Below are 27,793 nucleotides of genomic sequence, written 5' to 3'. Positions count from 1 at the left end.
TTGAGCATTTGCTTAATTGCTTAACTGATGCTTTTGTTTTGCTGTTTGTTTCTGCTTCGCCATCTTAGCTTTTCGTCATGATACTCTAACTTGATTTACGTTCCATCATTTCAGTGAAACACGACCCACAATATGCCACAGATTTTCCTACTTTCCATGACCTCTTCGTTTTCAATAACCGAACACCTTATACAAAAGTAATTACTACATGTAAAGCAACTATATTTTGTATTTTCAAAGCAAGAACTACAAATTCCTTCGTCTCCCACCATTTTTTGCGCTGTTTTTGCTTTTTCGCGCATGGCATTTACATAATTCCTGGCGAGTTGTAGGTAATAAATGAATCATAATCATTTCCTATAATTCATGCATTAAGTTCGGCACATGTGAGATGCGACATTTGAGTCAATAGTCGAACCTAAGTCGAATCTTCGACTGTTTGAGTCGCAAATACAGCGAAAGTCGCATTTGATTTAAAACTGTCGAATTTAATTGATTCAAACTCGCACTTCGCACGCATTTAACTCTCGCATTAAGTACGGCACAAGTGAAATTCGACGTTTGAACCGGGCCTAAAATAGGAGTTAAGTTCGGCACATGTGAAATTCGACGTTTGAACTGGGCCTTATGCGCGTGACCGCCAGATTAATGATTACCCAGATCAGACGTAATTCATACCTTACGTCTAAACAGCGTCGTCTCTTGACATGAAACATGCTCTGCGGCTTGAGCAGATATTCAACTTTAATCTTCAAAGAAGCGTCGTCTGAACACAACTGTTATTACAGTAACTCGAGGGACGCCGAACATAGACCGTACGATGAATTGGTTAGCTCGACTTATAATTTTGAGTACACTCTGTGTTTTCTCCATCGAAGGTAAGCTATGAAATGATCAAGTTTATAGATCTAATTGCACGCCATGTGTAGTGATACCGTATCACTATGATAATTGTTGTGCTGGATTGAACGACTGTGTAATTAAATGGCAGCTCAGGGGCAGAGAAGATTCTTTGCTTAGTTAGGTTTATTTTTAGTCAAACGATCGATAGACACCAAAATATGAATGATGAGAAATTTGATGTAAAACGAAAAATTGAGAGCAGCCTTTTTACGAAGCGCAGATGTTGCGAACGACGACCACGTGTACGAAATGGTAAAATTTTATTTTGATCGGACTCAATACTTTCGTGTATTATACACTGTAGTTGTAAATACCCCAGCTAAATTTTTTATTTTCCTTGCTTTACATATGAATTTCCGTCAGAACTATAAAATCTATATGTTAAGGAATTGGATCGCAACCGGAAAAGCCGAAAATAGCATCATTATTAAACAAGTGCACTATTATATAAAATTGGCCATGAGTTGGTTTAGGAGATTTGGGTAAATGTTTCTTAAAAGTGTCAAACGACTCTAAGCGAAAGTCATTGTTGATAGTAATTCAACCAGTGAAGAAAACAAACTCATTTCTGAGTGTCAAACATGGGAGTTGTCCCACGTGCGTTACATGCATGGATTTCGGACATCCACGTTTCAGATGACTCTCGGACTATCTTTCATTGATAATTACTCAGATAACGAATGACTGTTTCATGATAGCGAAAGAATTGTTATGGCTACTGCCTTCTATAAAACCGGAGCCGCTAAATTTGCGAGGCGAGCAAGGTCCGAAGTTTAACGGTGACTCCATCGAAAAGTGGACTCGAATGCCCAGTTGTCTCAAACAAAAGTCTCAAAAATTGAATTGCAATAAAAAAAGGAAATGATTTATAATTAACTGGAAAATTATAATTGAAAGAAGCGTAGTTTAATCATTATTGGAGCCTAGAGAATAAACCGATAGAGGAACAGTAAGGTTCTTCAGTTCACCCCTATAAGTTATCATTACTTATAACTATATTCTTGAATCAATTAAATTATCAGTTTGCGATTGCAATAGGTGATAGTTAGTTTGGGCTTGTCTTCATCAACTATCAAGCAATAGATTTTTCGAGCTTGTAATCTAACTGTTAAGTAGTGACTAGATAAAACTTGTATGTCTTATTCTAGAGTTTCCCGCCAAAAAGCGCGGCTGCACGGTTGTTACGCACTCGTTCCCAGTCTGCGGTCGACAGACAGTTTAAATCAACATATATCATCAGTAATAATCTTAAAACGATTAATGTTCTTGTGGGATATCAAAAGAGTTATTTTTTTTTGCAATATTCAGAGGCTGTCAAAAGTTCGTATTTAGACCTACAATTACATTATTATGAGAGAGGGCTTTGTTTTTCTAAAAAAAAAAAAACTGTAGATAAACGCCTATTTACGAAATGCGCTTGTTTGCCAGACGAAGATAAGGGGCGTGATCTCGGCGACAGCAGAGCTACAGCAGCAAAAAATCATGAAATTAAATATCCACAATAAGACAGAAGGTAATTGATACTTCGCATTGTTTTTTTTTTTTTTTTTTTTTGTTTTTTGTTTTTTGTTTTTTGTTTTGTTTTGTTCTGTTTTTAACGGCCCAGATGCTCTGCAGAATTTGAAAATTGAAAACTGGTCTTTCAGTTTTGGGTCGGTTTGATTTTTTGCGAAGCGATCAACAGTAACACAGTATGAACGATGGCAAATTTGGTATGATACGACTGATGAAAAACAGCATTTTCTTCTGCGACCGAAATGTTGGGAGCAAAAAGCACTAAATCCGGCGACAAATTTAATTTCTATCTTGCTCAATTTTTTTGGTGTGTGAGAATAGAAAACATCCAAACAAATTCATTAATTTTTATAGTTGTAATATGAACCTCCCTGAGAACTATAAAATAGAAAGTCAAAGACTGTATGTGGATACTGTTGTAACGGAATTTTAAAACACTGGAAATAACTAGGAGTTTGCAAGTTATTCATTCCAGTTATCGTTCCCGTTCGTCCACGGCAAAAAAAACTAGCGTTCACCGTACGGAAAACAAACGTTGAATTCACGGAAAACGTGGCAATTTACTAACGTTTACCCGTGTTTTGCCTGCGGAAAATCCTACGTTTTCTGTGCGTTTTCGCATAGGTGAATCCCAGTATTCGTTCCACTTTCCACTGACAATAACTATGTGATTACTGTTGTAACGCAATTTTTAAACACTGGAAATAACTAGGATTTGGAAGTTATTCATTCCAGTTATCGTTCCTGTCCGTCGCTCTCCTGTCTCCGTGTTGGGGATGTTGATGTTGCTCCAGTGAAAGCCGCTTCCAATCTTGGCGTTGTCTTCGATGATACTATGTCTTTTAAAAGACATATTTCTGATGTTTGCAAGTCTTCCTTTTATCATCTTAGGAATATTTCGAGAATTAGAAAGTATTTGACCCGCGAAACCACTGAAATGGTTGTTCATGTTTTTGTCACCTCCAAACTTGACTATTGTAACTCTCTACTTTATGGACTTCGTAAGTTCCTTATTCCTAAATTACAATCTGTTCAGAACTCTGCTGCGCGTCTAGTTTGTATTACTCCGGCCTTAATTGATCTGCGTTGGCTTCCCATTAGGCATCGTATAACATCAAGAAATGGTTAGATATTCTAGTCTTCTCGGATAGGGACGAATAAATGGAGGTCCCGTCTCCTGCAGGGTTGGGGTAGGAGATGTTAATTTCCCACACACGAGATTACTGTGTGATGGATGTCCTCCCCTGGGGTGGGATTGATGGGATATAGGGCGCACTTAATTTGGAGCCTCGCTCTGTTGTGCGACCCTCACCACACTCTGGTGAAGTGATTAAATAAATAAATAAATGAAAGTATTGTTTTTAAGATTCTTCTTTTAGTTTATAAATCTCTTAATGGTAAGGCCCCGTCTTATTTGTCCGATCTTCCAACTTATCGTAGGAGCTCTTATTCTTTGCGATCTGTTAGCAATGGCGACCTTGTAGAGCCATCTTCAAAAATGCGAATTTATGGAGATCGATCGTTTGCAGTATGCGCTCCTAGATTGTGGAACTCTTTGCCTCTTTCAAAACGTAGGAGTTCTTCTGTTGACATTTTTAAAGTGCTACTGAAACGAAATTTTCGTATCTGAAATTTTTGCTCTAACCTGTAGTTTTGAATATGCTGATCATCATGAGATAATTTGCTTTGGCCAAAAAGAAGCGAAAGATATCTTTTTTAACCGTTCAAATCAAAAATTTTACACAAAACCATGTCCGGGCCCTGGTACCGAGCGAAATGGATTGATGACGTCACTTGTTGTGTTCACTCCGTTAGCGTGGTTTATTTCACTCACTGTTTGTTTGTATTCGTGGGCGAAGGAGATGGCAGATATTGAAGTTTTGTCAAGTGAATCTTCTTCTGAACGAAGCGAAGTTGTCTCCAGTAGCGAAGACGAAGATGGTGGCGTAAAATGCGGTTGACAGGCCTACACGACTCCCAAGCGTGTGTTTAGAGTAGCCTATTCAAAGTTTAGCCCTCACGAGTATGATTTTTGGATAGTTCGCTCAGTAGTGGTTGTGTTTCTATTAAATGCCAGTTTTTCATGAGAATTTGCTTTATGTGTGGCACTGAGTACGCACATCAGGGATTGCGCCTTTTTCGAATCGTTCGCCTTTGTAGATGTACAGCTATTTTTTTGACTGTCTCGATCGTTAAGTTGTCTTGATTGCTTTCGGCTTGCGTCACGCGCGCTGATTCGATCGTACTACAGTTCTTAGTGTTCACTGTTCCAGCCGTTTTGGTTCGTTTTCTTTTCTTTATTTCGGTATTAAAACGACCGATTTCACGTTCATAGAAGCACATGATCGCCTTTACTGTTTCTTGCTCCGCGTTGTTAAGGATTTGCTTTATCTCATTTTTGAAATCCTCGTCTGCTCTTATTTTGGCCCTCGCCCTATATTGTAGGGACTCTGGGCATGTTCTGCGAGGCATTTGGTACAGAGGGATTTGGGTTCTGTCCTGGTGTACCGGTTCACAAGGGAATTATCATTGTTCTTTCTTTGTTTAGGAGTCATTGGTTAGCTGTTGTGTATTGTTCTTTCTTTGTTTAGGAGTCATTGGTTAGCTGTTGTGTATTGTTCTTTCTTTGTTTAAGAGTCATTGGTTAGCTGATGTGTATTGTTCGGTCTTTTGTATCGGCTCTTGTGAACCGGTACACGAGGACAGAACCGGGATTTGTTCGTTATCCTCAGACTTGCTGAGTAGATCATCTTCAGTGGCGGTGTCGTATGAGGCTTCCATGTTTCCTTCATTCTCTGAATGCCATTGCTTTGGCTCGGGGCGTTTAGTAGCCCATCTACAGTTATAATGTCTTTCGACATTTTCTGTAGATGGTCAAGCAAGACCACGGTTTCGATCCTAATCTTGTGGATCTCGTCAGTTTCCGATTAACTAAATAGACTGGTAGAGATTCGTTCTCGGTATCAGTCGGGAATTTTGCTCCCTATCCGGGCGAACCTCCCGCAAATAGCCAAGATGCCGATGTGGCCGCCGATGAATAAGACGAGGATGGCATTTTGCCCGAAATCCTCTTTATCGGCCTCCCAACATGCAAGCCACACTCCATGCTTTTACCCTTCTTTCACAGAAGTACACAACCAGTGACGTCACAGGGCTGTTTTGGCCGCGCCAAGATGGCCGCCAATTTTGATCTCAGCCGGTCAACTTCGAATGGTTAAAAATGTACTTTCCGCTATGCGTTGGCCCAAAAAAAGTACACAGCGTTTGCAAATAACGTTCAAACTCTATTATATTGCAAAAATCTCGGATATGAAAATTATGTTTCAGTAGCACTTTAAAAGCGTTTTGAAAACTTATCTTTTTAAAATGTTTGTTAGTGAATGTTAGTAAATGTAGTTTGTTTATGATTCATTTTTATTTGTTGTAAAGCACCACGGGCAATTTATTGGAGTTGTGCGCCATAGAAATACTCTTTATCATTATTATTATTATTATTATTATTATTATTACTGTTATTATTTTTATTATTATTATTATTGTTATTATTATTATAAGATCGTGTTGCTCAAGATTTATCTCTCATTCAAAACAGAAAACCGGTCGTATCCCACCTAATTATTAGTATCCTGTTCCACAAGAAAAAGATGATTTAAAATATATGGTCTAGTAAGTGTTCAACCAATCATAAATAGTAACAAATAATAGTGTTAACACTAATGATGACGATAGCATTAATCATATCATCAAAATTTAAAGGGGGTAACTTTCGTTAGTTCCATCATTCTGTTGAATGATTCCAAATATCGTATTTCGCAGCTTGTTCGCTTCGCTTTCGGTGTGAGTCACTCATTCAAACAGTAAAATGCTCTCTTTTCCAAGAAAAAAAAATGAATATTTTCAGCAAACCTTCCATGATTTGTAGATCATATCTATTGAGATATTTCCGCAAGGAAAAGTTTTGAGTTATATTATGCGTCGGTACATTGTTTTATTTTATTTCTCGTAAAATCATTTCGAGATCGGTTTGTCTTTTGAAAAGATTATATCTTCGGATCTAAATAATTTGCGTAGCTCGTTTAGTTGAACGTGATCGTTTGAGGTATTTGATTGAAATATTTAGAACAAGAGGTCAGAAAGAATCGGAACTTGTCGGTTATGCTTGTCTCGAAAACAATTCAAAGTACCACAGACAAAAAAGTTTGTAATCCTCCAATGAAGGACAACGGCTTCTTTGCAAAATATTTTGTCTTTACAGGACAAAACATTCGCACTGATGAATGTTATGTGTTGACAGATATTTTAAATTAAACATTGCGGATCGACCCAAAATTTATCTCGACTGAAACATTTTAATAACATGCATTTATCATTGTGTATGTCTGCCAATTAGGCTAATTGGTTGTTTTACAAAATTTGCATCACACTGCAATTAAATTTACCCTTGTGCTCTTTAAAGTAAAAAGAACAACGGGCGATCGCACGGTGCGGAAATGGTTGTCCGTATAGCTTTTCTACTCTTAATTACTGTAGTTCTTATACATCAAGGTTAGTTGTCTCAACTATGCGAGTACATTTTAGTAATAATTTGGATATATCAAAAAAGTTGAAATGGTAAATTGGCCACCGTAACGATTACAAAAGCTGACGTTTTTGGCGTTAGCCCTTCGTCGGAGGGCTAATATATCCAAATTATTTCGTTACCCCCACCGACGCAGCCCCAAACAGTTTCTTTAGAAACTATCAGCCTTTATACATTTTAGTAAGTCCATGCTGCGACGCAATTAGCGAAGCTGATGCATCCGTATTCAATTGAAAAAATGACGTGCTACCTAAATGTTAGGCCTTGTACCACTTATTCAACGGGCACTTTGTCATTCGAAATAATGTAATGTCGTATTTCTACTTCGTTATTAGTTTCAGAACTACGTGCCTGAATAATGTTCCTTTGATCGCTATGAAAAAACTTCCGGGAACTCTTGTGTCTTATGTGAGACCCGCGAGGTCTGTTTGATGTGGAGTCTTGGGAGATAAATTTCGTTTGCACTTCTGTTCTATTCAATTTGCTGTTCATAATTGGAAAGACGATAACTTGGTCAGTTAAGCGAATTGGATTTGTTAGTGCGTTTAACAGGACTTGTTTCAGCTGTAGCTTTTCACTAATATCCATGAATACAAAAACGGTTTTTATTGTTTGTTAAATATCTTGAATCTTTGGATCTTAAGCGCAACACGGCACCAACGTTGACCATCCTTGATAAGTGAAATCTCACATATTTTATGACTGATATAGATCGAGCTTTGTGGTTTACGATTGAATGACTCAAAGGAATTTTGAATTCAGTTCTGCTCTTGCAGATTATTCCGTTTGTCGGTTTTTTTTCCCCGCAAAGGTTTTACGATTCAGTTCAAGACTATACGAAGACACTTGTTTTTTTCAGTTTTGTCTTTTAATCGAAGTACTTCATTACGGTATTAAAGAGAACGTTACTTAACGTATTAATAAATCTAAACGCGCATTATAAAGAAAGCCCTACGTATCGAATTACATCAATTCATGTTTTTCCTCATGAAAACATTCTGTCATTAATCTTGACCCAATCTAGAACAGCATTTATAAACAATTTCCTTAAATATTGAGAGAGTACTATCTAAATAAGCTTGTCGAGGTTAGATTTTTTTTTAGTCGCTGTCATATTTTGGTAGGACAGTAGGGCACTTAAGATATCTTCAGTCCTAAAGAAAATGACGTAGGCACCGCAGTGAGATGACAGTTCTTAAAGCAATGTATATTTTTTTCTTTCCCTTATGATACAAGATTTTGCATTTGAATGTGTCCTAAAAGCACTTATCAACGAGTTGCACATGGCTAACTTTGGTTAATAAGCTTGACGTTCTCCTTGCAAGTAAGATTAACAAATCTTAAAGAAACTAAATGATGGGGAACTTAACTGGATCAATAAACAGCAAAAACCATCAGACAATTGAGGAAATTTTTGCTTAGGAACTAAATTTGAAGGGGTTAAATCGGAAAGATAACTGCAAATGCGAAAGTAATCAAGCGTAAAAGAAAGGCTGCAAATGGACTTTGGTTTGTGTAAACGACCCGCGAGTCTGTTAGAAACGTCATTAAGTAATTTTAACCCAAAACTGATTTTAATGACATGTAAAAATCGAGAAGACATCAAAATGGAAAGGCTAACCACGACAGTTCAGCCGAACGGTAAAAATGGAATTTCTCGCCGCCTGCTTTCACTTTTTGTGCACTTGAGAAAAAATTATTTATTTCAAATCCAGACGGAAATTTTTGCAAAGTTTTTCTATTGGTTTGATCAAGAAATGAGGAGTAGAACGAGAAAAATTGTAATTGCTACTCTCCGTTGCCGAACCATCTGCACGTTTCCTAAACATGATCAAATTAACTTTTTAGGAGCGAACGTAAGGCAGCAATATTGGCTAATATCCCTGAGGATGAATGTTTCATCACCAACCCGTTAAGTGGCATCACGAACAAACAAAAACCTTTTCGCGTTTAAAAATTGTATTCTTTTAAAGATATGATCAAAAGAAACAAAAAACTGAAAATTCAAAGTTTGAATCGCTTAGTGTGGCATTTTTCCCTGTTTAAACAGTGTTATACCGTGGGTTTTTACATCGCTCGCAGCGCCTGTGGGCAAGATGAAGCGAATCCTGTGTTCTGATTGGCTACCCGAGCGGGCAAGATGGGGTCATCTCGCTTGTTCGAGATTGCCCACATTGATCCCTTGCATGAAAAAAATTGAAATAGAATTATGGTCGTTCTTTTTTTCGCATTTTTATGGACTTCGACTTCGTCTCGGTCTATAAAAATGCGAAAATAGAACTTGGCTAATATTCAGTCAACTTGACCGGAGAAGCTTGGTTTATAACTCACTTAAATTTTTGCGCGTTCTCATGACCTTATTTGGTAAAATTATTTAGTAGTAGAATAATATGTAATATGTAAGGCCGGAAAGGAAAAATATTTGGTTCGAGATCTTGACGCTCGGACCGACCCCAGTGGCTTTGGTGAATGTCACTTTGAAAAGAGGGCATTGGAATTTGCGGTCTGGCGGTTTTGGTTATTTTTCGATCAGTTTTTCGGTTTCTTGCGTACCAAAAAATTTCAGTTTTTCGGTTATGGTGGCCATTGAGGTTTGCAGATTTTTCTTTCTTTAGCATTTGGTTTGTGGTTTTATTCGAAAATAACGATTGTTTTTCAGATTTGGTATCCGATGTGGCTTTCGGTTTTCGTATTTGAGTTCCGGTTTCTCCTCGATCTGAGCGGCAATTATGCGCCTTTGCTGATCTCGAATAGCCACCAAACCTTTTTCTACGATTTTGCGTTTTTCAATAGACCCAAATCCCCTCCTCTTGAAACTAAAAAAGAGTTTTAATTAAATTTCAGCTGAGCCTGAAGTTACAGTTGATGGTGATCAAGAGCAGTTTATAGCTAAAGGCGAGAATGTCACGTTGATCTGTCGATATAACACTTCTACACCTGTGTCTGAGGTGCAGTGGATAAAAGATGGAGAGGTGATTGCCATTAATTCTACTGTGACCAAAAATGGATCAAGACTGACAATAATCTATTATAATGACAGTTTATCGCAGCTCTCAATAGCCTCAGCCTCCTTACAGGATTCTGGAAATTACACTTGTAATGTTACAAATGGATTAAATAGAACAACGGATTCTACTTTGATCGTTATACAAGGTAAGTACAAGATTTACACGTACACTACGTAAAGTGCAACAGCTGCGCAGCATTATTTGTCTCATTCCTACTTTATGAATAAAGGCTGATAGTTTCTAAAGAAACTGTTTGGGGCTGCTTTCGCTAACGTTGGAAACTTCAGCTTTTATAATCGTAACGGTGGCCAATTTACCATTTCAACTTTGTTGATATACTCAAATTACTTCATTGCCACTTTAGTCTTGTCTTGTGGAAACAAGTGTCTCAATAAGCTCACAGTAAACTCAGCAGATAAAAAAAAAATCAAATAACACAACATCTGTACTGTGGTATTAAAACAGTGTAATAAATCCATTTCTGTTTTGTTTATTTTTCGCCTATTCCTTTCTTGGCCACCAATGACCAAAAACGAAAGTTCGATGTAAATGTCATGGAACTATTTTATGGTCCAATATAAGACCTTATTTCAACCGTAAGGCCAAAATCGACTGACATTGAAAGACCTTCATGGGCGTGTTTCCCTGAGACTTCAAGGCGAACCTATTTTCACAGGTGCAGATACTATTTTTGACTGAGCGCTCATGAGTATGAAAAAATTACATTTAAGTTGAAAAAGTCATTTCAGTGCTATTCAGGAACGGCTTCAGATGAAAAAGAAAAGACAACAACAATAATTAAGGCAAAAAAAAAAAATGTTAAAAGAAAAACACACATACACACACTCACACACACACACACACACACACACACACACACACACACACACACCACACACACACACATACACACACATACACACATACCTAAGTCAAAAAAGTTATTTCAACACCTTTTTAGAAATATCCCGTTAAAACGAAAGTCATTTTCTTTTTTAACAGGAGATTTTCCATTCCAGGAGATACATAATCTAGATCGCACGTGTAAACGTAAACCCCAACTTTTGGTAAGGGTGAGCATTAAGTCATAAAAGTGAATAATCGGCTTGAGAAGGTGCCTTAAAGCAAGGTAAAAATTGACACATGCTGAGCCACTATAGAATCCATAAAAAAGCTTTGCATCTATAAATGACGTTTCTGCACTATTACAGTAAAGCCTTCAATCGAGACGAACCCACAAGCTGATCCAGTCAACGAGGGAGGAAACTTGACCTTATTTTGCAACGCCTCTGGAAGCTCTTTGACGATATCTTGGACAAAAAAAGGATATGTTATAAATCCCAGTGAGCACACGAGGATCCGTCTGTCAGAAGACAACGAACAGCTGACTATAACGAATGTAAGCAGAACAGACAACGGAGCCTACCAGTGTGTGGCGAGCAACAATGTTGGAAAAGCTACCTCCGATGCCGCCACGGTGACTGTTCGATGTGAGTGCAGTTATGGTTACAAGTAATCTCAAATCTTAAATTACAGAAAATGTATATCTGACGTGAACAATAAAGAAATTGAAAATCGAGTATATTTAACGCTCTTAGGTGATTAACATTTTTGGAAGATCACTTTTATTGTCCTTCTCTTGTGAGCTGGTCGTTATGAGGATTTCTGACCCACAGTTTGCACGATGCTCGTTTTCCCAGCGGATAGACGCTGTACGGGCATTTCAGGGTTATGGATGAGAGTTCAATTTTTTCAGTCAGAGTATTTATAACTGCCATCTTGAGCTGAAAAAAATGACAACGATTTTTATTCCACCGGAAAAAAGTAACCACCAGCGACAAGTTAACTTGAAAACTATTTGCTCTTCAGTTTTGTTACATTGGGATAATTTAATTGCCAGTTTTGATGATCTGAAACGTATTTATGTAGGCTTTGATGTTTTGAGTTTTGAAGGAAAAGGTTGATTATGTCTTGGTCACTTATCTTTTACTCCAATCATAACTGCATGGTTATGGAAAGGCAAGTGACAAGTGATGCAATATTTTGTGAAATACGTTTGAAATTGCAGTGAATTCAAATTCTTATTTTTCATTTCTTTCTTTTTTTTTACCAGTTAAGCCTGAAATATCCCAAGGTCCAAGTAACACCATAAAAGTGGAAGGACAGACTGCTGTGTTCAGTTGTTTGGTAGCAGGCTACCCCACGCCTAATGTTACTTGGACAAAGAATGACGTTGAATTGAATATAGCAGCAAATTCAAAATTAAATTTCTCTTACAAGGGTGGAAATCACAGTTTGACAGTAAAAAATGTTCAACAGTTGGATGCTGGAAAATACAGATGTGTCGGCAATAACATATTGGGTAACTCCACTTCATCTCCAGCCACTCTTACTGTGCAATGTGAGTGTAGATTTAGTTTTTTTCGAAACATCCGAGTAATAAAAGTTTCATTATGGTTTCAGTTCGTTGTTGACCACCAGCAAAAATGTAGATATAGGTTCTTGCAAAGCCTGTCAACCTTTGGTGGTACTTTGCCGAGGATTTTGAATTAATTGAATTGTCAAATTTACCATTTGGCTCCTTTTCCTCAGTTTGAAGTTCTTGATATAAGGGACGTAGGCAAATTGCGGTTATTCTGTATTGACTCTCACTTTAACAAAGAAAAGTTGCTTTATAACGCTGTATAAATTGCAGTTTCGCCAGAGGTGGCAATTGATGGAGATCAGGTTCAGTTTGTCGCAAATGGCACACATTTACAGCTGACATGCCGCTTTAACGCTTTGCCTCCCGCGTCTGAGGTGCAGTGGATAAAAGACGGGACTGTGATTGCATCAACCCTCACTGCGCCCCCGAATGGGTCACGAGTGAATATTTCACATTATAATGAAAGCCAAGCTCAGCTGTCAATCAAGGCAGTTTCCTTAAAAGATTCTGGAAATTACACATGCAATGTTTCAAATGTTGTTGGCAGCTCCTCGAATAGAACATCGATTATCGTTCAAGGTATGGTATTAAAATGGACACGAACATGAAATTTCTAGAAGGAGAAGGTCTTATCATGTCATCCATTTCTAAAATTAACTATCCACGAGGTTTCCTTTGCTTTTGCTAGTTTTTTTCTTTTGGAAAGATTTTATACCCCAGTATCGGTTTGTTCTCCAGAAAAATCCAAATGTGCTTTACACTCCTGTGTTCTGGGGATATCTCCGTTTTGCTTCGACTTGAAGTTACATTTAATGAAACAGGTAGGGATAAGGGTGAGAATAAGTCCTAAGATTGAATAACCAGCTCCTGAAAACACCATGGAGAAAAAAGAAAAGATTTAACCATTTTAGCTCCAGAGAAAAAAAAAATAATAATAGACAGATTTTTCATTCATAACAAACCTTTGTCCGTTTCTGCAGTTACGCCCACCATCGAAAAGGACCCAATAGCTGTTCCAGTAAAGGAAGGAGAGAACTTTACTCTGTTTTGCAACGCTTCTGGAAGCTCTCTGATATTATCATGGACGAAAAATGGATCTGTTATAGATCCCAGGGACGACTCGAGGATACATTTGTCGACAGACGACGAGCAGCTGACAATAACGAATGTGAGCAGGAAAGACAACGGAGCATACCAGTGTGTGGCGAGTAACCAGATTGATAATGCTACCTCCCACGCCGCCATAGTCACTGTTCAATGTGAGTTCACCTTTGGTTTACGATGCGTTACGAATTGTTAAAGGAGAGAAAAAATCTCATTGGCGCAAGAAACGACTAAAATATAAAAAGATGTATATTTGGCGTTTATTATAAAATGTTTGGGAAATTCTGTTTCATTCGTACTCTTTTGTAATACCGCAGTGCTTAAAACCAACAGGTCGTACAACATCTTCTAAATCATGTTTGGTTTTGTAGAGACTGATAATTTCTTTTTCTTTCTTTGTATTGTTAGTTGCCCCTGAAATCTCCCAATCTCCAAGTAATGCCGTGAAAGTGGAAGGAAAAACTGTTGTGTTCAGTTGCGTAGTGGCAGGATACCCTGAGCCTGATGTCGCTTGGACAAAGAATGGGGTGAAATTGAATGCGTCAGGAAATGCGCGACTTGATGTCTCTTCCAATAATGGAAACCACCAATTGAATATATCAAAAGTTCAACAATCAGATGCAGGAATATACAGATGTGAGGCCAATAACAGTCTGGATAACGCGACTTCATCTCCAGCGACACTTACAGTACATTGTGAGTCTAAAAGTAGCTTGTCTCTGAAACATGCGAGTTTTGATATTAATATTGGTTTATTTAGGTTTTTTTTTAATTGTTGTCACTTTTTGTACCTTAGATCCTTCTTTTTTCCAAACCCTACCAGTTTTTGGAGTATTTTAATTTGCTCTGGAATTGACTTTAAGTAGTTAGCAGCCAAATTTAAAATGTTATTACGTACTTTGGTGGATGAATGTATGAAGGACATTGGCGCCAAAACATCAATTTTATTCATTGAAATTTTACCCTATAATTGCGATCTTTCTCTCTTCGTCGCTCCATTTCTTGTTCTTGCTCTTTCACAAACCTACTAATCCGCATGCAAACTATTTCTACAATTTTAGCCATCTATCCAGCAAACCTAATTTAAGAATTTGTATACTCAGTATAGTCCATGATTTTGATACGACACCAGTTTGCATAGACATTAATAATATCAACTGTACCGTGAACGGAGGACAATTGATAACAAATATTAATTGAACTGTGTAGAGCGTAATTTGGTCCGAAATCATATGCGTGATTTCAAAAGTGATTGAGCGCACAACGCGAGTTTGATTTGAAATCACAAGTATGATTTCAGACCAGATTTGAACGACTCGAAGTTTAATTAACATTTTACTAGATCCCTTTTGAAATCGCAATACAGGGTTTTTTAGCCTGTTAAGAATATTTTATTAACCCAGCACTGAGCTGGTTTTAAAAAAGTTGCAAACGTTTCCTTAATTTTACTACAATTTGATATTTTTTTAACCACAAACAGACCTTTATTCTGATTGGTTGATGAGTTTTATTAAGATTTCTCATTAGCAAGGAAAAAGATGCGATTAAGAGCAAAGAATGGCACGATTCGGGATAAATCGCATCAATCAGATTGTAAGGATCGCCAATGATTTAAAAATTGACATAATAAAAAAATTGATAGCCCATGATGATGATGAGGATGCTGATACAAATATAATCATTTTATCAAATTTCAGTTGATCCAGAAGTTACAATTGATGGTGATAAAGAGCAGATTGTGGCTAAGGGCGACGATATCAAGATAACTTGTCGGCATAAGGCTCTACCTCCTGCGTCTGAGTTGCAGTGGATAAAAGATGGAATGGTGATTTCGACAAATTCTACAATAGTGATCAATAACACCCGCCTGAGTATTTCGCACTTCAATGAAACCCTCATAGAGCTGTTAATCAATGCATCCATCTTAGCGGATAGTGGAAATTACACCTGCAATGTCACAAATGACGTTAATAGTACGTCGGACTCCAAATCGATAATTATTGAAGGTGTGTAAGAGTTGTTGACAAATTCTCTTTTTACCTTTTTTACGGTAGGGCAGTAGTAAGCTGTAATCACTCTTTGGAGACTTAAGAAAATTGAAGATATCCGATGGAGGGTATACTAAGCAAACATTTCTTGAGAGCGGTGTCTCATGTGAGGCTTAAGGGCGTTTTGTAAAGTGCATATTTAGGGGATGAAAAAGTGGCTGTATTGCTTATTTATCATTAAATACTTGCCGTTTAAATTGGCTCTCCAAACTTTCGCACAAGGCCATTGTACGCGGTTTTTACTTGGACTCTAATTATATGCGCAGTAGGGTGTCGAAGACAAATATCTTCATCTAGGTTTGATCAGAAGGGAGAGCTCTACTCTTTCTAAGACTGCAAAATCCTTAAGCAGTAACTTCCTATAAAGTCTCCATGTAATAACATCATCGAATAGTTTAGTGGAGATTTGAAACTTTGAAGAAATGATGGAGACCTTTCAGAGTAAGATTTTCTTCTGTTTTCCCTTATACAGTTAAGCCTTCGATCGCTTCTCAACCACAGAGTGTTTCTCCAGAAGAAGGAAGCAATGTCACTTTGCGTTGCAACGCTACTGGAAGCCCTATACTTCATATGTTCTGGACGTTTGATGGATCTGTAATAGAAGAAAATGAGAATTCCAGGATCAGTTTATCCAGTGACTCTCAAGAGTTGACAATAACGAATGTGGAAAGAGAAGACAGTGGAAAGTACAGATGTGCTGTGAAAAACAGGGTTGGAAATGACACTTCTGAACCCTCTGTAGTAAACGTGTTATGTAAGTATAGCATAAATGCTATTTTAAGTTAGGAAATCGTACTGGTCGAGCCAAATCAGATTTCAGAGAAGTGACTTTTTATCCGGGACCAAGAGAGGATAACCTTCTCTTACGGTTACCGGTGAGTTATGGAACAATTTTCAGGCCGAGGAAAATGTCGTGGAACTATAAAAGATAAATAGATTTGCGCGTTCTGAAAATTTCCGAGTTGCTTTACAATGTCAAACACTGGATCAGTTGTTTTTAAAACTTAATTGTTTTGGTATTTCAAATAGCCCTGCAGAGCAGGCGTAATTTTGGCGAGCGAGTGTTCAGTGTTTTCTTAGCGAAATATGACCGCCATCTTTGATTTTGATAGCAGCGGAAGGCTTGGAAGAATTTTGTACTAAGGGGGTGAGTGGCAGTCCAAAATTAGGATAGGGACTGTGGTGGGGGAGTAAATGTTACTTTACGTCCCCTTCCGCCCCCTTACGCCCCCTACCCCTACCCTCGATTCTGACCCCAAATTAAATATAGCCGGTTAAATCACAGGCGTCCCAAGATCACGTCTCGAGGAAAAACGAAAGATTATTTCTTGAAAGCGTCAAGCGCTGTTTGAAGCGGTGCTAAGTTACGTGAGGAACCGTTGAAAGTTTTAATGCGTTATAAGGAATAGTGTGGGCAACGAAATATGGTCCCTTTACGACACCAAATATTCCGAAATGTGAACATTTTACATTTAAGAATGACTCACTTCTTGTGTGTCCATTGTTTTTTTCTGCTGTTTTGAGCTTGCTTTGCCGTCGATGTGTTTTCCTGTTGTCAGATGAACTTCTGCCTTCGTCTGATAACAGGAAAAGCTGTGAAAAACAGCAGTAATTAACAGAGCTCACCCATCTTTTGGGCCGATTCTTTCCTCTTCCTCTCCTAAAAGAAAAAAAAAAAACCCTAAACATTGCGACGTGCGGAAGACCAGAGGGGTCTTTTTTTTTTTTTTTTTTAATAGAGGAAATACAATTTTGGACTTGTATGGCTATATAAAGCAGAAAAGTTACCAGGCGATATTTTAAGCTCTTGACCTCATTATCAACCGCAGTATAAAGGGGAAGTTGGGTGGAGGAACGATCGAATATTCTAAACAGCGGCTTTGATCATATCATGTTTTCCAACTATGGACATTTTCCTGCCGGAATTTTTACGTCCAGAGAACGTCTCTACCACTGGTTCTTCGTCGTTCTGTTGTCAGCGTCTTATTCATCAGCCCAAGGAGGTAAAATTAATATCTCATTTTTCAAAGTCAGAATTTTTCTTAAAGGGAAAGTACGGTCTAGAAAAATATTACTTAGATCAAAAGTTCCTTGCTTGAATTGTCCTAACTGGCTATTTATTTGAGCTGAAAGCGTTTTAGTTGCGAACAATTACGTTCCAAAAATCGGCATTTTCAAATTGAAATCCCCTATCTTTGTTATGAAGCAGCAATAGTCAAACATGCTAAATTATATTCCTTGCTGAAGTGAATGTAAACAAGGAAAACAGCGGCAATGGGGGCGCCACCTATTGAATTCTTGACTTGAATTTTAATCAAGCAAGAGAATGTAGTACATCCATTTATGTTTCAAACGAAACATGGCTCGTCTTCAGGGGAAGGAGATACTTCTGTTGGGGAGAAAGACTGAGAGAAAGTCAAGAAAAGGAATTTCAAGAAGAAAAGTCGACCCGCTTAGTCGCTCACGTCTTGGAAATCGCGAGTGGTTCTCTTGCGGCAACTGTCGAGAATGTATCCTCCTAAGAATTAAATGTACTAGAACACCGACTCGATTTGAAAGGCAAAGGTTTTTTCCTCAAAGAAATCCTAGTTGTGGAGTGATAGTTACATTGCTAGAGTAGACCGCAGTGCCCGCTACGGATTCATTTTACACGGCTAACTCGGAATGAGACGAACTATTTTAGCAGTTACAGGAACCCAGCTTCGGTGTATAACGGAACACGAGCCATTTGGAACTAAGATCAGCCCCAGTTGGCATGCAACAAGTCAGAAATGATAGACTTAAAGATCGTTCTTCGTATGCGTAAACACTGACAAAATTGATTACAAACACTTACTTGCCAAAATTAATGCTGACAAAAGGCAGAAGTTAATTGTTACGAATTAAATTTTGTCTGTTTCAGCATTTACCTTTAATTTGCAAGGTTGTTTTTCATCTTTATTGCTTAGAATTAGCTTTAACCCAGTATTTTTCGTTTTAAAATGTTTGACTTTTGAGAAGTAGAGCTTTGTTAATTTTGCCGCGCGCCGCAAAATCGCCTCTGTCATACAGTGTTTACATTAGAAATTACCTCAGTATATTGAAGCTAAAATGAAACTTTCGATTTCTTTTGAAAGCATAAGCACTGCTAATTACGTCAAGTAGTTGGTTGGAAGACATAAATATTTTCATATTATTTTTATCGTGTCCAATCGATATGATATAGTGAAATATGGCGCCTTCCTGACGAAGAATAATTTGCATTAGTCGCAAACGCGTTTGTCTTGATAATTTGCTAGCAATGTATAAAATTTCATGTAGTTTTTTCTCCGTAGAAGAAAGTGATTGTTGGGGTAGAAAAAATTTACTCGATGGTTTCATAACAGATTTAGGAAAGACAAGACATATTTGTACACCGCTTGGTAAAGCGCGTGATGTTGAAAATCGGTCTTGGGCAAGGGTGGCGACTGAAAATTTACCACACATGGTGTACCACCATTACGAGCTTCAATTTATTCGCTTACAATAAAATGGTTTAAAAAAACTCGTAGAATAAATAACTGAGAGCTGTGTTGAATATGGAAAAGGTAAGCATAGCTTTCAGTTTGAAGCGAAGGTCAACAAGGAAAACTTACATGCCTGCCTGTATATCTCGCTGGGAGTCTTCGTTCTGGCAGTTCTGAGGTTTTACAGGGTTCGGCAAGCCGTCGTCGCGGGTCATTTTGCCGGCTAACTTTTCTTTAATATTTCAGTTTCCGGTAGCTTATAGAGGCTTGCACCTTTTCCTTTTGAATTTTACTATGTATTTTGACATTCAAAAACAGGACAGTTCATCTCATTTCAACTATTGGGAGTATGAGAAATTGTTTTGACAAAAGGTCAAACCAGTCAACAAGGAGAAAGTAACTACTTGTACACCTTTTGCTGTTCATTACGAAAAAATACGCATTCTTTTGCGTTAAGGGACGAACGACTGCGTGAAAATACAATCAGATAATTTTCTTCCTCGTCCTCAAATCCTCCCACGATTCTCTCTCTTTGTTCGCGACATTTTACAAAGCGAATGAACTGGACACAATTTACTGAATGTAAGTTCCGGAAAAATCGGTGTTCAATTGAAAATCGCTACTTGCATATTGAATGTAAAAATATTGAATTTTTTTACGAGTGCATTAATGACTTTGTTATTCACACTAATGCCGTCTAGGAATGCTATTGAATTTCAAACAGTGTGATAAAAATATTAATGAATGGTTATGCACTATATTGTTTGTGTATTGTCTCTATTGACTTTCAAGATGGTATAAATGACTTGAATGTTAGCGCAAATGAAGGTAAATTTTCCTCTTTTGTCTGACGAATGACGCGTAAGAATGCCCAAACTTGTTATTAAAGGCTGATTAAAATGCAAAGATCGTTATCGAATCTAATTTACACGCAAATAACCGTTTTTTAACGTTAATGAATGTATTTGCACGCAATTGTTCGGCTTTTAATGTAAATAAATGCGTATTTTCTCGTAATGAATAGCAAAAGGCGTAAGTTTGACTATTGCTACGTCACAATTGCGTATATCCAAGATGGCGTTTTTCTAACCACGGAAGTTGTAAAAAGGGGCAACTTCGAAGCGCTCTTGTCGCTAATGCAAAGCAAATTAGACAAAATGGCAGTTGTTTTCGAACTCCTGAGGAAAAATTCTTTTAATTGAGATAAACTTTTTCTAGACCGTACTTTTCCTTTAAGACTTCAAGCGGAAAGCAACAACGTTGATTTAACCCGTTTTCTAAACCAGGTGTTTGCTCCGGCCACGAATTGAATTTTCACGTTAAAAAAAACCACGTGTAAAGCGATTGAGCTCTCTCGAGTGCGAGAGAAGGAGCTTGTTAAGTTGACTTTTTTATTTCGAAAATATCAGTTACCATCATGCGTTAGTGTTTTGAAGTTAATATTTAGTGGCTAGTTTTTTTGTAAGCGACCTCGAACACGCAACGCAAATAGGAAATGTTTCTTGCTCATACAGAGTTCCTCTGTTAGGTTGAGCTAGATGTTATTTCTAGTTATGATGTCTTTCTTCCTAAAGAATTAGATTTTATTTCTGCACTTTATACCCTTTAACTGAAAAGTACGGAAGAATGATCAGTCAGTTGACTGACAGTCTGGTGCGTTTTATTAGACTTGAACGTTTTATCGAGGTACCAGAGTTTACTTATCTAGGTAAACATTTGGCGCGTGTGAACACCAACTAATGCCTTAATAAATGCTGCAAAAGGCTAAAAAGAATTACCGAGGTAAAGGCTTTGATTACCCTGATAAACGAGGTCAAGACTACAGATACATCCGCTCGTGGCGGAGTAATATTTCATTTTCCGCGCTGAGCAGATCGTGCAATTGTCACGTTGCCGACAAAGCTTTACTTTCCAGTTTTAAGAATCATGGGAGAAAGCAGTGAACGACTGGATCGTTTTTCTTACGACCAACAATCTGTCAACCAAAAAAATACATTGTGTTTTTCATTCTCAGTATTATTTAACAACTTTCTCTAAACAAACCTCGATGCTTCTTTGTGCAATTATTGTCGACGTATTTCCTAACAAGGAAGGATGCTGCATTTTCAATGTCTAGCCCGTCTCTTATTTTAAAAAGCGATTTAAAGTAAAATGAACCGTTTTCACTTCGACACCTTAAGGTATCACGGAAGGAAAATGAGCGTTTTCATTCAAGCTGAAATAGCGTGAAAACTGTTTGCCCTATTCCTATAAAAGCATACATTTTCGTAAAGCTTTATAAACACTGATTTCAGATATTTCAATTTATTCTTTTTCCTTTGAAATTTTGCCTTTGAACAGAATGGGAGCTTATTCTTTCACCCAGAGTCGTTCTGAAAGATAAGTTGATTTGACGACGCTTTTAGTCAACAACTTCTGTCTCTTATTGGAACGTGATTTGTACATATTGAACTTAAAAATTGTCTGGGTGTTATTTTTTAACGCACAATCACTATTTCATAATTATTTAACTTTAAAGTAGCGCTTTTGAACAGAATATTCAATGTAGAGGTTATTCTCAAAAAGTAATGCGAAAATCAAAATTCCCAGACACACTTTTGGGGTTCATCATAATTGTGACAATATTTCCAAGTCTCATGAAAATTGACCAAATATCGGCCGAGAATAATCTCTTTGAAGTTCAGAGCTCAAGCGAAAACACTTTGCGAGAAAAAGCGACTTCAGGTTTTCCGGGGCGTCGGCGTTTGACTACATAAACGCGTTCCCACTTCACGCCTGTGAAGGCTGTTACCCAATCGCACAGCGTAACTGGAGCAAACCATTTGATACCGTTTTGCCTGTCGGCGCTGATGCTTTCAAGAAAGCAAAGAGCGGATACATTTGCACTGAAGGAGTTACGTCGAGCGGGTTAAGGTTAACACGCTTGAATATGGAGCTTTTCGTGTCAAAAGTGAAGTTGCTTCAATCAGAAAGAAGAGGAGGAAAGAACTCAGGCACAGGAAGGAGAGCTACACCGGACGCGCAACACAGCTTTTCGACGATCGATGCTCGAAGTGCAATGCCATGCGATTGATAATGGACTGTCGACCATATTATTCGTGAACTAGCACCCACGGCAACTTCGATAGAAATACAAATGAATAAAGGCTGATAGTTTCGAAAGAAACTGTTTGGGGCTGCGTCGGTGGGAGTAACGAAATAATTTGGATATATCAACAAAGTTGAAATGGTAAATTGGCCACCGTAATGATTACAAAAGCTGACGTTTCGATAGAAATAGACTCTGGTCACTGAATCTGAACAATGTTTCCGCTCCGATGCAAATTGCGACCAGATTCTCCTTTTTTCCGTAGCGGCAAAGGGGACTTGTCGCTTTTGGACATAGCTTGAAAACGACACGAGTTACAAAAGTAATCTCTCTATGGCTGTAGTCACACTAAAGATGGCAATCGCGATTAAGTCCGATTCATCATGATTTAAAATAGGCAGAACTAATATAAATCGCGATTTAGCAAGCTCCTCATTGCCTTTTAACTTTTCGGAGGGCCATTGCAAAAACACGTTCGCGTCGTCTTACAAAGCTTCCTGTGTACTGTTGGGGGCCGAAACCGTATACGGCACTGTTCTCTCTGAGCTATGTTCATTTTAACATCAGCGAAACGAGTGGTGTCCAAACTTTGCACAACAATTGATCAGGGGATTGTGACGTCTAATATATCGCACAATAAATTTGAGACTTGGTTCGTGCTCAACAGGATAAATGAATACTTCTCTGGAGCAAAACTTTTGCCCTTGCATTAAAATAACTGGGTAACAATGTTTGTGCAAGCACATGACTGGTTCAACCGACAAGCTTTAGATAAACCTTCTGACCTCTACAAGAGAGTTACTGCATGAAATTTATTCTAGATGAGACTAAGCCATCTCGCTGGATGAAATCAGTATTTATTTATAAGTAATTAAATTGTCTTACTGAATGCCACATGACTGCACATATCTGTTTGCTTTTTTTTCAGTTCAACCTGAATTTAGCAGCAGCCCTCAGTATGTAACAGTAATAGAAGAGCAAAATGCAAATATAACTCTGAATTGTACAGTTTATGGAAATCCCACACCAGATGTAAAATGGACAAGAGATGGAATTGATATATCAAAAATGCAAAGAAAAAGTATTTCTGAGTTTACAGGAAACACTTCAAGTTTAACAATTACCAATATTGCGCGAGGAGATGAAGGCCAGTATAGATGTGTTGCAAATAACAGTGTAAATAGCACCACTTCATCTCCAGGAAAACTGACAGTCAACTGTGAGTATTATTTTTCAAACTGCAGTATATGTTTTTATTACACGACTCGGGCAGTCAGAGGGCCAATAACTACAATCAACCAATCAAAATGCTCTATTGCCGGTCCAATATTCTCTAAGTATTGGACCGGGCACTGTCCCGAATGGTCCCGAATGATACCGCACTTGCGTCCCTTTGAACTTCAATCGTATAATAAATCTCTTATTAACCAAGCTTGCTCGGGACCGTACTGGAAGAATATTGGCCCTCGGTCTTTTTTGTACGGACCTCGCTGCGCTCGGTCCGTACTGTCAAGACCTCGGGCCGATATTCTCCCAGTACGGCCCTCGCGCTTGGTTAATAAGATATATATATATGATGTGGAAGTACTGTTCTTACTCGTATCAGTTTAGCCAGTAGTACTTTCGCATACCCCATCAACCCGCGTGTCTCCTCAGAGGACAGACGAAGAAACTTGTTGTGTCCACTTGAAATTGTTCCAGTGTCTGTATTGGTTGTACTCAACGCAGGTTTTATTGTTGGTCCGTCATCCACACTTTTGTCGTGGGTGTGTCACGTGTAGGCACCCTTTATATACCTGTTTGATAAAACTTGAAAAACCTCTTCGCTGAGTCGAAATCTTGTAGCTGGATGTCAGTTGAAATATTTGTAGAGCTGCAAGCTAGCTCAATATTGTGAGCATCGTATAGTGCAAATAGTGCCCAAAACGAGTATTTGTACTCCAGAGAACCTGTTAGACAAGTTTTCTCGTATCGCGCAAGTGACGAATTGGATTGAAGTCTCGAAAAATATGGCGGACAATTTAAATTATTATTCTGACGACGAAGAGTCGAAATGGCTGGCGAATATTGATCCAAGTTTATTAGATAAATCGAACCAAGAAAAGCAGTTGCAAGACAATGAAATTTCATCATTTATTGAAGAAAATACCGCTCCAATTCGGTTGCGCCTTGCATACATCTGTCCCGCACTCCGTAAATGAGCATCCACGAAATTCACACGCACTGAAATAATAATTTGGCGTGTTGAAATAATAAATTTCTTAACAACCGTTTTGTTGTGCAGTATCGCTGAGAATTTTTATTGCTATTTGTATTTTGACTCGCCCTAAGGTCTCGTCAAAATACGGCGCAACTCGTAGAAATACTCAGCAATACTACAGATAAAAACGCATAATAAGGTATATGTATTGTTCGTTTATTTGGACAGTTTAATAATTTTTACGGTAAGTAAAAAAAATGTTTGACAGGTTGGCTACACGCTTGCCTGAGTTTTTTCATAGAAGAAGAAAAGTATGTTTTACATTTTTTTTATGTTTTATATCGATGATTTTAGAACAACTGCTAGAATTAAATCAGACCTAGAATTGTTTTGAAACCCTTGGTGTCAAGTTAATGTCTCATAAACCATTTTGACGCAATTGCATGTGTTATGCGAGACCCTTCACAAAACCCTTATCTCTGTAAGCTTCGCTTTTCTTGCGTTAAAAGAAATGCATATGAAAAAAAGGTAATGGATCATGAAGAACCTGTTGTAGCCATAGATGTGTTGGTTGAAGTGTCGATGAGTATTTTTTGTTACGTTGACAAGCCTTGTACGCAACGCTACATGCCAAAACATCTGCGAGGACATGTAATGTGTATAAATTTTTCAAATACTGTTCTCATTTCTGGTGACTAACTTGAACATTTTCATGATTGCAGATAGAGCAGATGTCAAAATTGGTGGCAGTGAACCAAAATTTGTTGAAATAAGCAAACACATCCAGCTGACTTGCCGGTATAATGCTTCCCCACCGGTGTTGGAAGTACAATGGTTAAAAGATGGCATTGTGATAGCTCGAAATTATAGCGAGATCAATAATGGACGAGTGAATATTACACAATTCACTGAAAGTCAATCGCAGCTGTTAATTTCATCAAGTACCAAGGAGGATGAGGCAAATTATGGCTGCTTTGTGACAAACGCTGTTGGCAATTCCTCAGATATAACGTCAGTAATTATTCAAGGTATGTTTTTCTGAACGATGTGGTGTGCAATGATCGTCAAACGCAATTGTACATTTTAATGTTTATTGAAATGTTGTTTAATTCTTCAGTTGGTCCCAACCCACCCCAGAATATCACTGTTGGTTCAAAGGGTTCACGAGTTGTAAATATCTTTTGGAATTTTGGTTTTGATGGAAATAGTGACATTAAGAACTACACGGTTGAAATCAGTGAAGATAGTCAGATCTTTAAAGATGTGGATTGTCAAGGATCACTCTCAAGCAGTGCCTGTGTGGTTTCCAGTCTCTCCATGACTGCCTCTCTCACAGGTCTTCTTCCTTGGACAACATATAGTATTAGAGTATTTGCGACAAACAAAATTGGCAAAAGCTACAGCAGCCATATTCTGAATGTTACCACAGATGAAGAAGGTAAACTGTTCACTCTCTACACTATTTTTACTATGTACGTGAAGAGCTATGGATAGAAGCTCCACATGTACCACTAGAAAATGGCCAGGGATCAGGACGTACACTGTAGTATTGTAATAATTAAATTTGTAGAAGTTACTTCACAAGTTCTACTTCGTTTGATGTTTTCTCTTGTATTTGCTTCTGATTCTCTCCAGATGTTAACTGATTTAAAGACATTTTACATTATTTTATGTCCGTTTTGAAAGAACAAGACTTGATGACGTTGTTTTGATCACAATTCTAGTGTATCAAGCTATCAAAAGGAGTTCCTTAAGAGTTAATTTAATACCTGTGCAATATTTTTTGTTCACTAATCATTGTTAAGTACTGGGATAAAGGACAAAATTGTTTGATTCTTTATTGCAGTGCCAAGCGAGGCTCCAACTTTTGTTGTGACTGTTCTCAATTCAACGGCTGTGAATGTTTCCTGGCAGGTAATTACAAGAAATTAAATGTAACCGAAAATGAATGTTTATATCCTTAGAATACTCATTATTCTTACTGATTTCCCCATTTGCGTTTTTCACTAAGAAGGGAAGAGTTTTAAACCTGATTTACTTGTCCACATAACTGTTTTGCTAAGTGGTACTTTAAATATGATATGCTGAATTCTGTACGCTCTGTTTGATTGTATAGTTTAGCTACAAGTAAACTACATTAATTTGTATATTCTGTGCTGCAGTATGAAATGCGCGTCAAGCAATCAAACAACGGAAACTCTTTAAATGACAGCACGTTGACGAAAATACATTTGACAGGACGAAACTTGTAATTTTGAATTCTTCGTTTGCTCATGCCAATCATGCCATTACAGCGTATACTTTGCTTGGCTCTTAGCAATTGCATAAACTTACACAAAAATGCGAAGTGCCCTCAGGGAATAAGGACAGTAATATACCTTTATGTAGCACGTAAAAAGGAGTTGTGGACATCAAATGAATGTATTTTAAACCTCACAACCCAGATGCTGAGGAAAGACAAAGCAAGAGGTGCAATTCTGGGCTATTATGTTTTGCACCGGGTCAACAGCACTCCTCCCTGGGTAAATAAAACTGTTGATGGAGCCGAATCGACATCGCTTTTGGTGGGACCACTAAATGAACACACTACTTACGAGTTTTCCATGCAGGCGTTTAACGGTAAAGGTGTTGGTAATTTAAGTGCTTTGCTGGAGAAGACTACCCATCAGCATAGTGAGTGTTACTTAAGTGTTACTTTTTTCCTTTTTTTTAAACAATCTATCAACTTAGTTATTTTGTTATCATTATTATTATGTTTTTCACAACCTCAGGCAATCTTTACTTGTTGTATGACCAAGAGCGAGTTATCTTTATTGGACTGCTTGCAGCCTTTTGGTTAAACTTGTGACATTTTGTTTTTATAGTTACAAGGTCAAATACATTTGGTGTACAGCCACTCTAATGACAATTAAATACAGGTTGAATATAAAATTTAAAAAGATTACCAGTCAATCTCTACCTAGTTTACTGGCCTTCAAAAGAACGAGTCTGTAATAATTTCGCCCCTATTTTTTTGTTTTCAGAGCCTAGTGGGGCACCACAACTAGTCACACTAAATGCCACTTCATCTACAAGTGTCAGCGTATCATGGGATTCTGTCCTTGCTGATGATCGAAATGGAATAATCCAAGGATATAAACTAAATTATCAAGCCTTACCAAATAGTTACATCTTTACCGAGTTCGTTAATATCAGCAGTGAACAACAAAGTAATGGAGTAACAAGGATTTTACAGAATCTGAACGAATTTACAAACTACAGCATTAGTGTGTTAGCGTTCACTGTATTCGGAGATGGACCTTCAAGTGTTGCCCAACTCGTGCAAACACCGCAGGATAGTAAGTTAAACTAGCATTTTTACTATTTTGTCGCCAGAAGCATCCTTTACAGTGTTTGGTAATACCCGGGGCTAATTTTTAAGAGCAAGGTATTGTGTAA

General features: G+C 37.9%; 1 protein-coding gene across 10 annotated transcripts in view; it reads left to right on the top strand.

Annotated features, from left to right (window-relative positions):
* Window positions 1–737: 737 nt before the first annotated feature.
* Window positions 738–27,793, top strand: part of LOC111337993 (protein sidekick-1) — a 46,657-nt gene continuing 19,601 nt past the window's right edge. For all 10 annotated transcript variants that reach the window (XR_015993058.1, XR_015993057.1, XR_015993056.1 and 7 more), the window contains exons 1-15: window positions 738–878; window positions 9,842–10,150; window positions 11,217–11,495; window positions 12,119–12,406; window positions 12,701–13,009; window positions 13,411–13,689; window positions 13,943–14,230; window positions 15,232–15,540; window positions 16,055–16,336; window positions 23,084–23,374; window positions 25,078–25,383; window positions 25,473–25,793; window positions 26,202–26,269; window positions 26,800–27,028; window positions 27,379–27,693. Coding sequence is in view for 7 of the 10 variants with exons in the window: in XM_088738039.1 (XP_088594165.1) it covers window positions 821–878; window positions 9,842–10,150; window positions 11,217–11,495; window positions 12,119–12,406; window positions 12,701–13,009; window positions 13,411–13,689; window positions 13,943–14,230; window positions 15,232–15,540; window positions 16,055–16,336; window positions 23,084–23,374; window positions 25,078–25,383; window positions 25,473–25,793; window positions 26,202–26,269; window positions 26,800–27,028; window positions 27,379–27,693 (3,931 nt within the window). In the remaining 3 variants the exon portion in view is untranslated. The remainder of the gene's footprint in view (window positions 879–9,841; window positions 10,151–11,216; window positions 11,496–12,118; window positions 12,407–12,700; window positions 13,010–13,410; window positions 13,690–13,942; window positions 14,231–15,231; window positions 15,541–16,054; window positions 16,337–23,083; window positions 23,375–25,077; window positions 25,384–25,472; window positions 25,794–26,201; window positions 26,270–26,799; window positions 27,029–27,378; window positions 27,694–27,793) is intronic.

The sequence above is a fragment of the Stylophora pistillata genome, chromosome 11, assembly GCF_964205215.1.
Source record: "Stylophora pistillata chromosome 11, jaStyPist1.2, whole genome shotgun sequence".
Taxonomy (NCBI): domain Eukaryota; kingdom Metazoa; phylum Cnidaria; class Anthozoa; order Scleractinia; family Pocilloporidae; genus Stylophora; species Stylophora pistillata.
The sequence above is the reverse complement of the archived record's forward strand: the minus strand, read 5'-3'. Positions and strand labels throughout refer to the sequence as shown.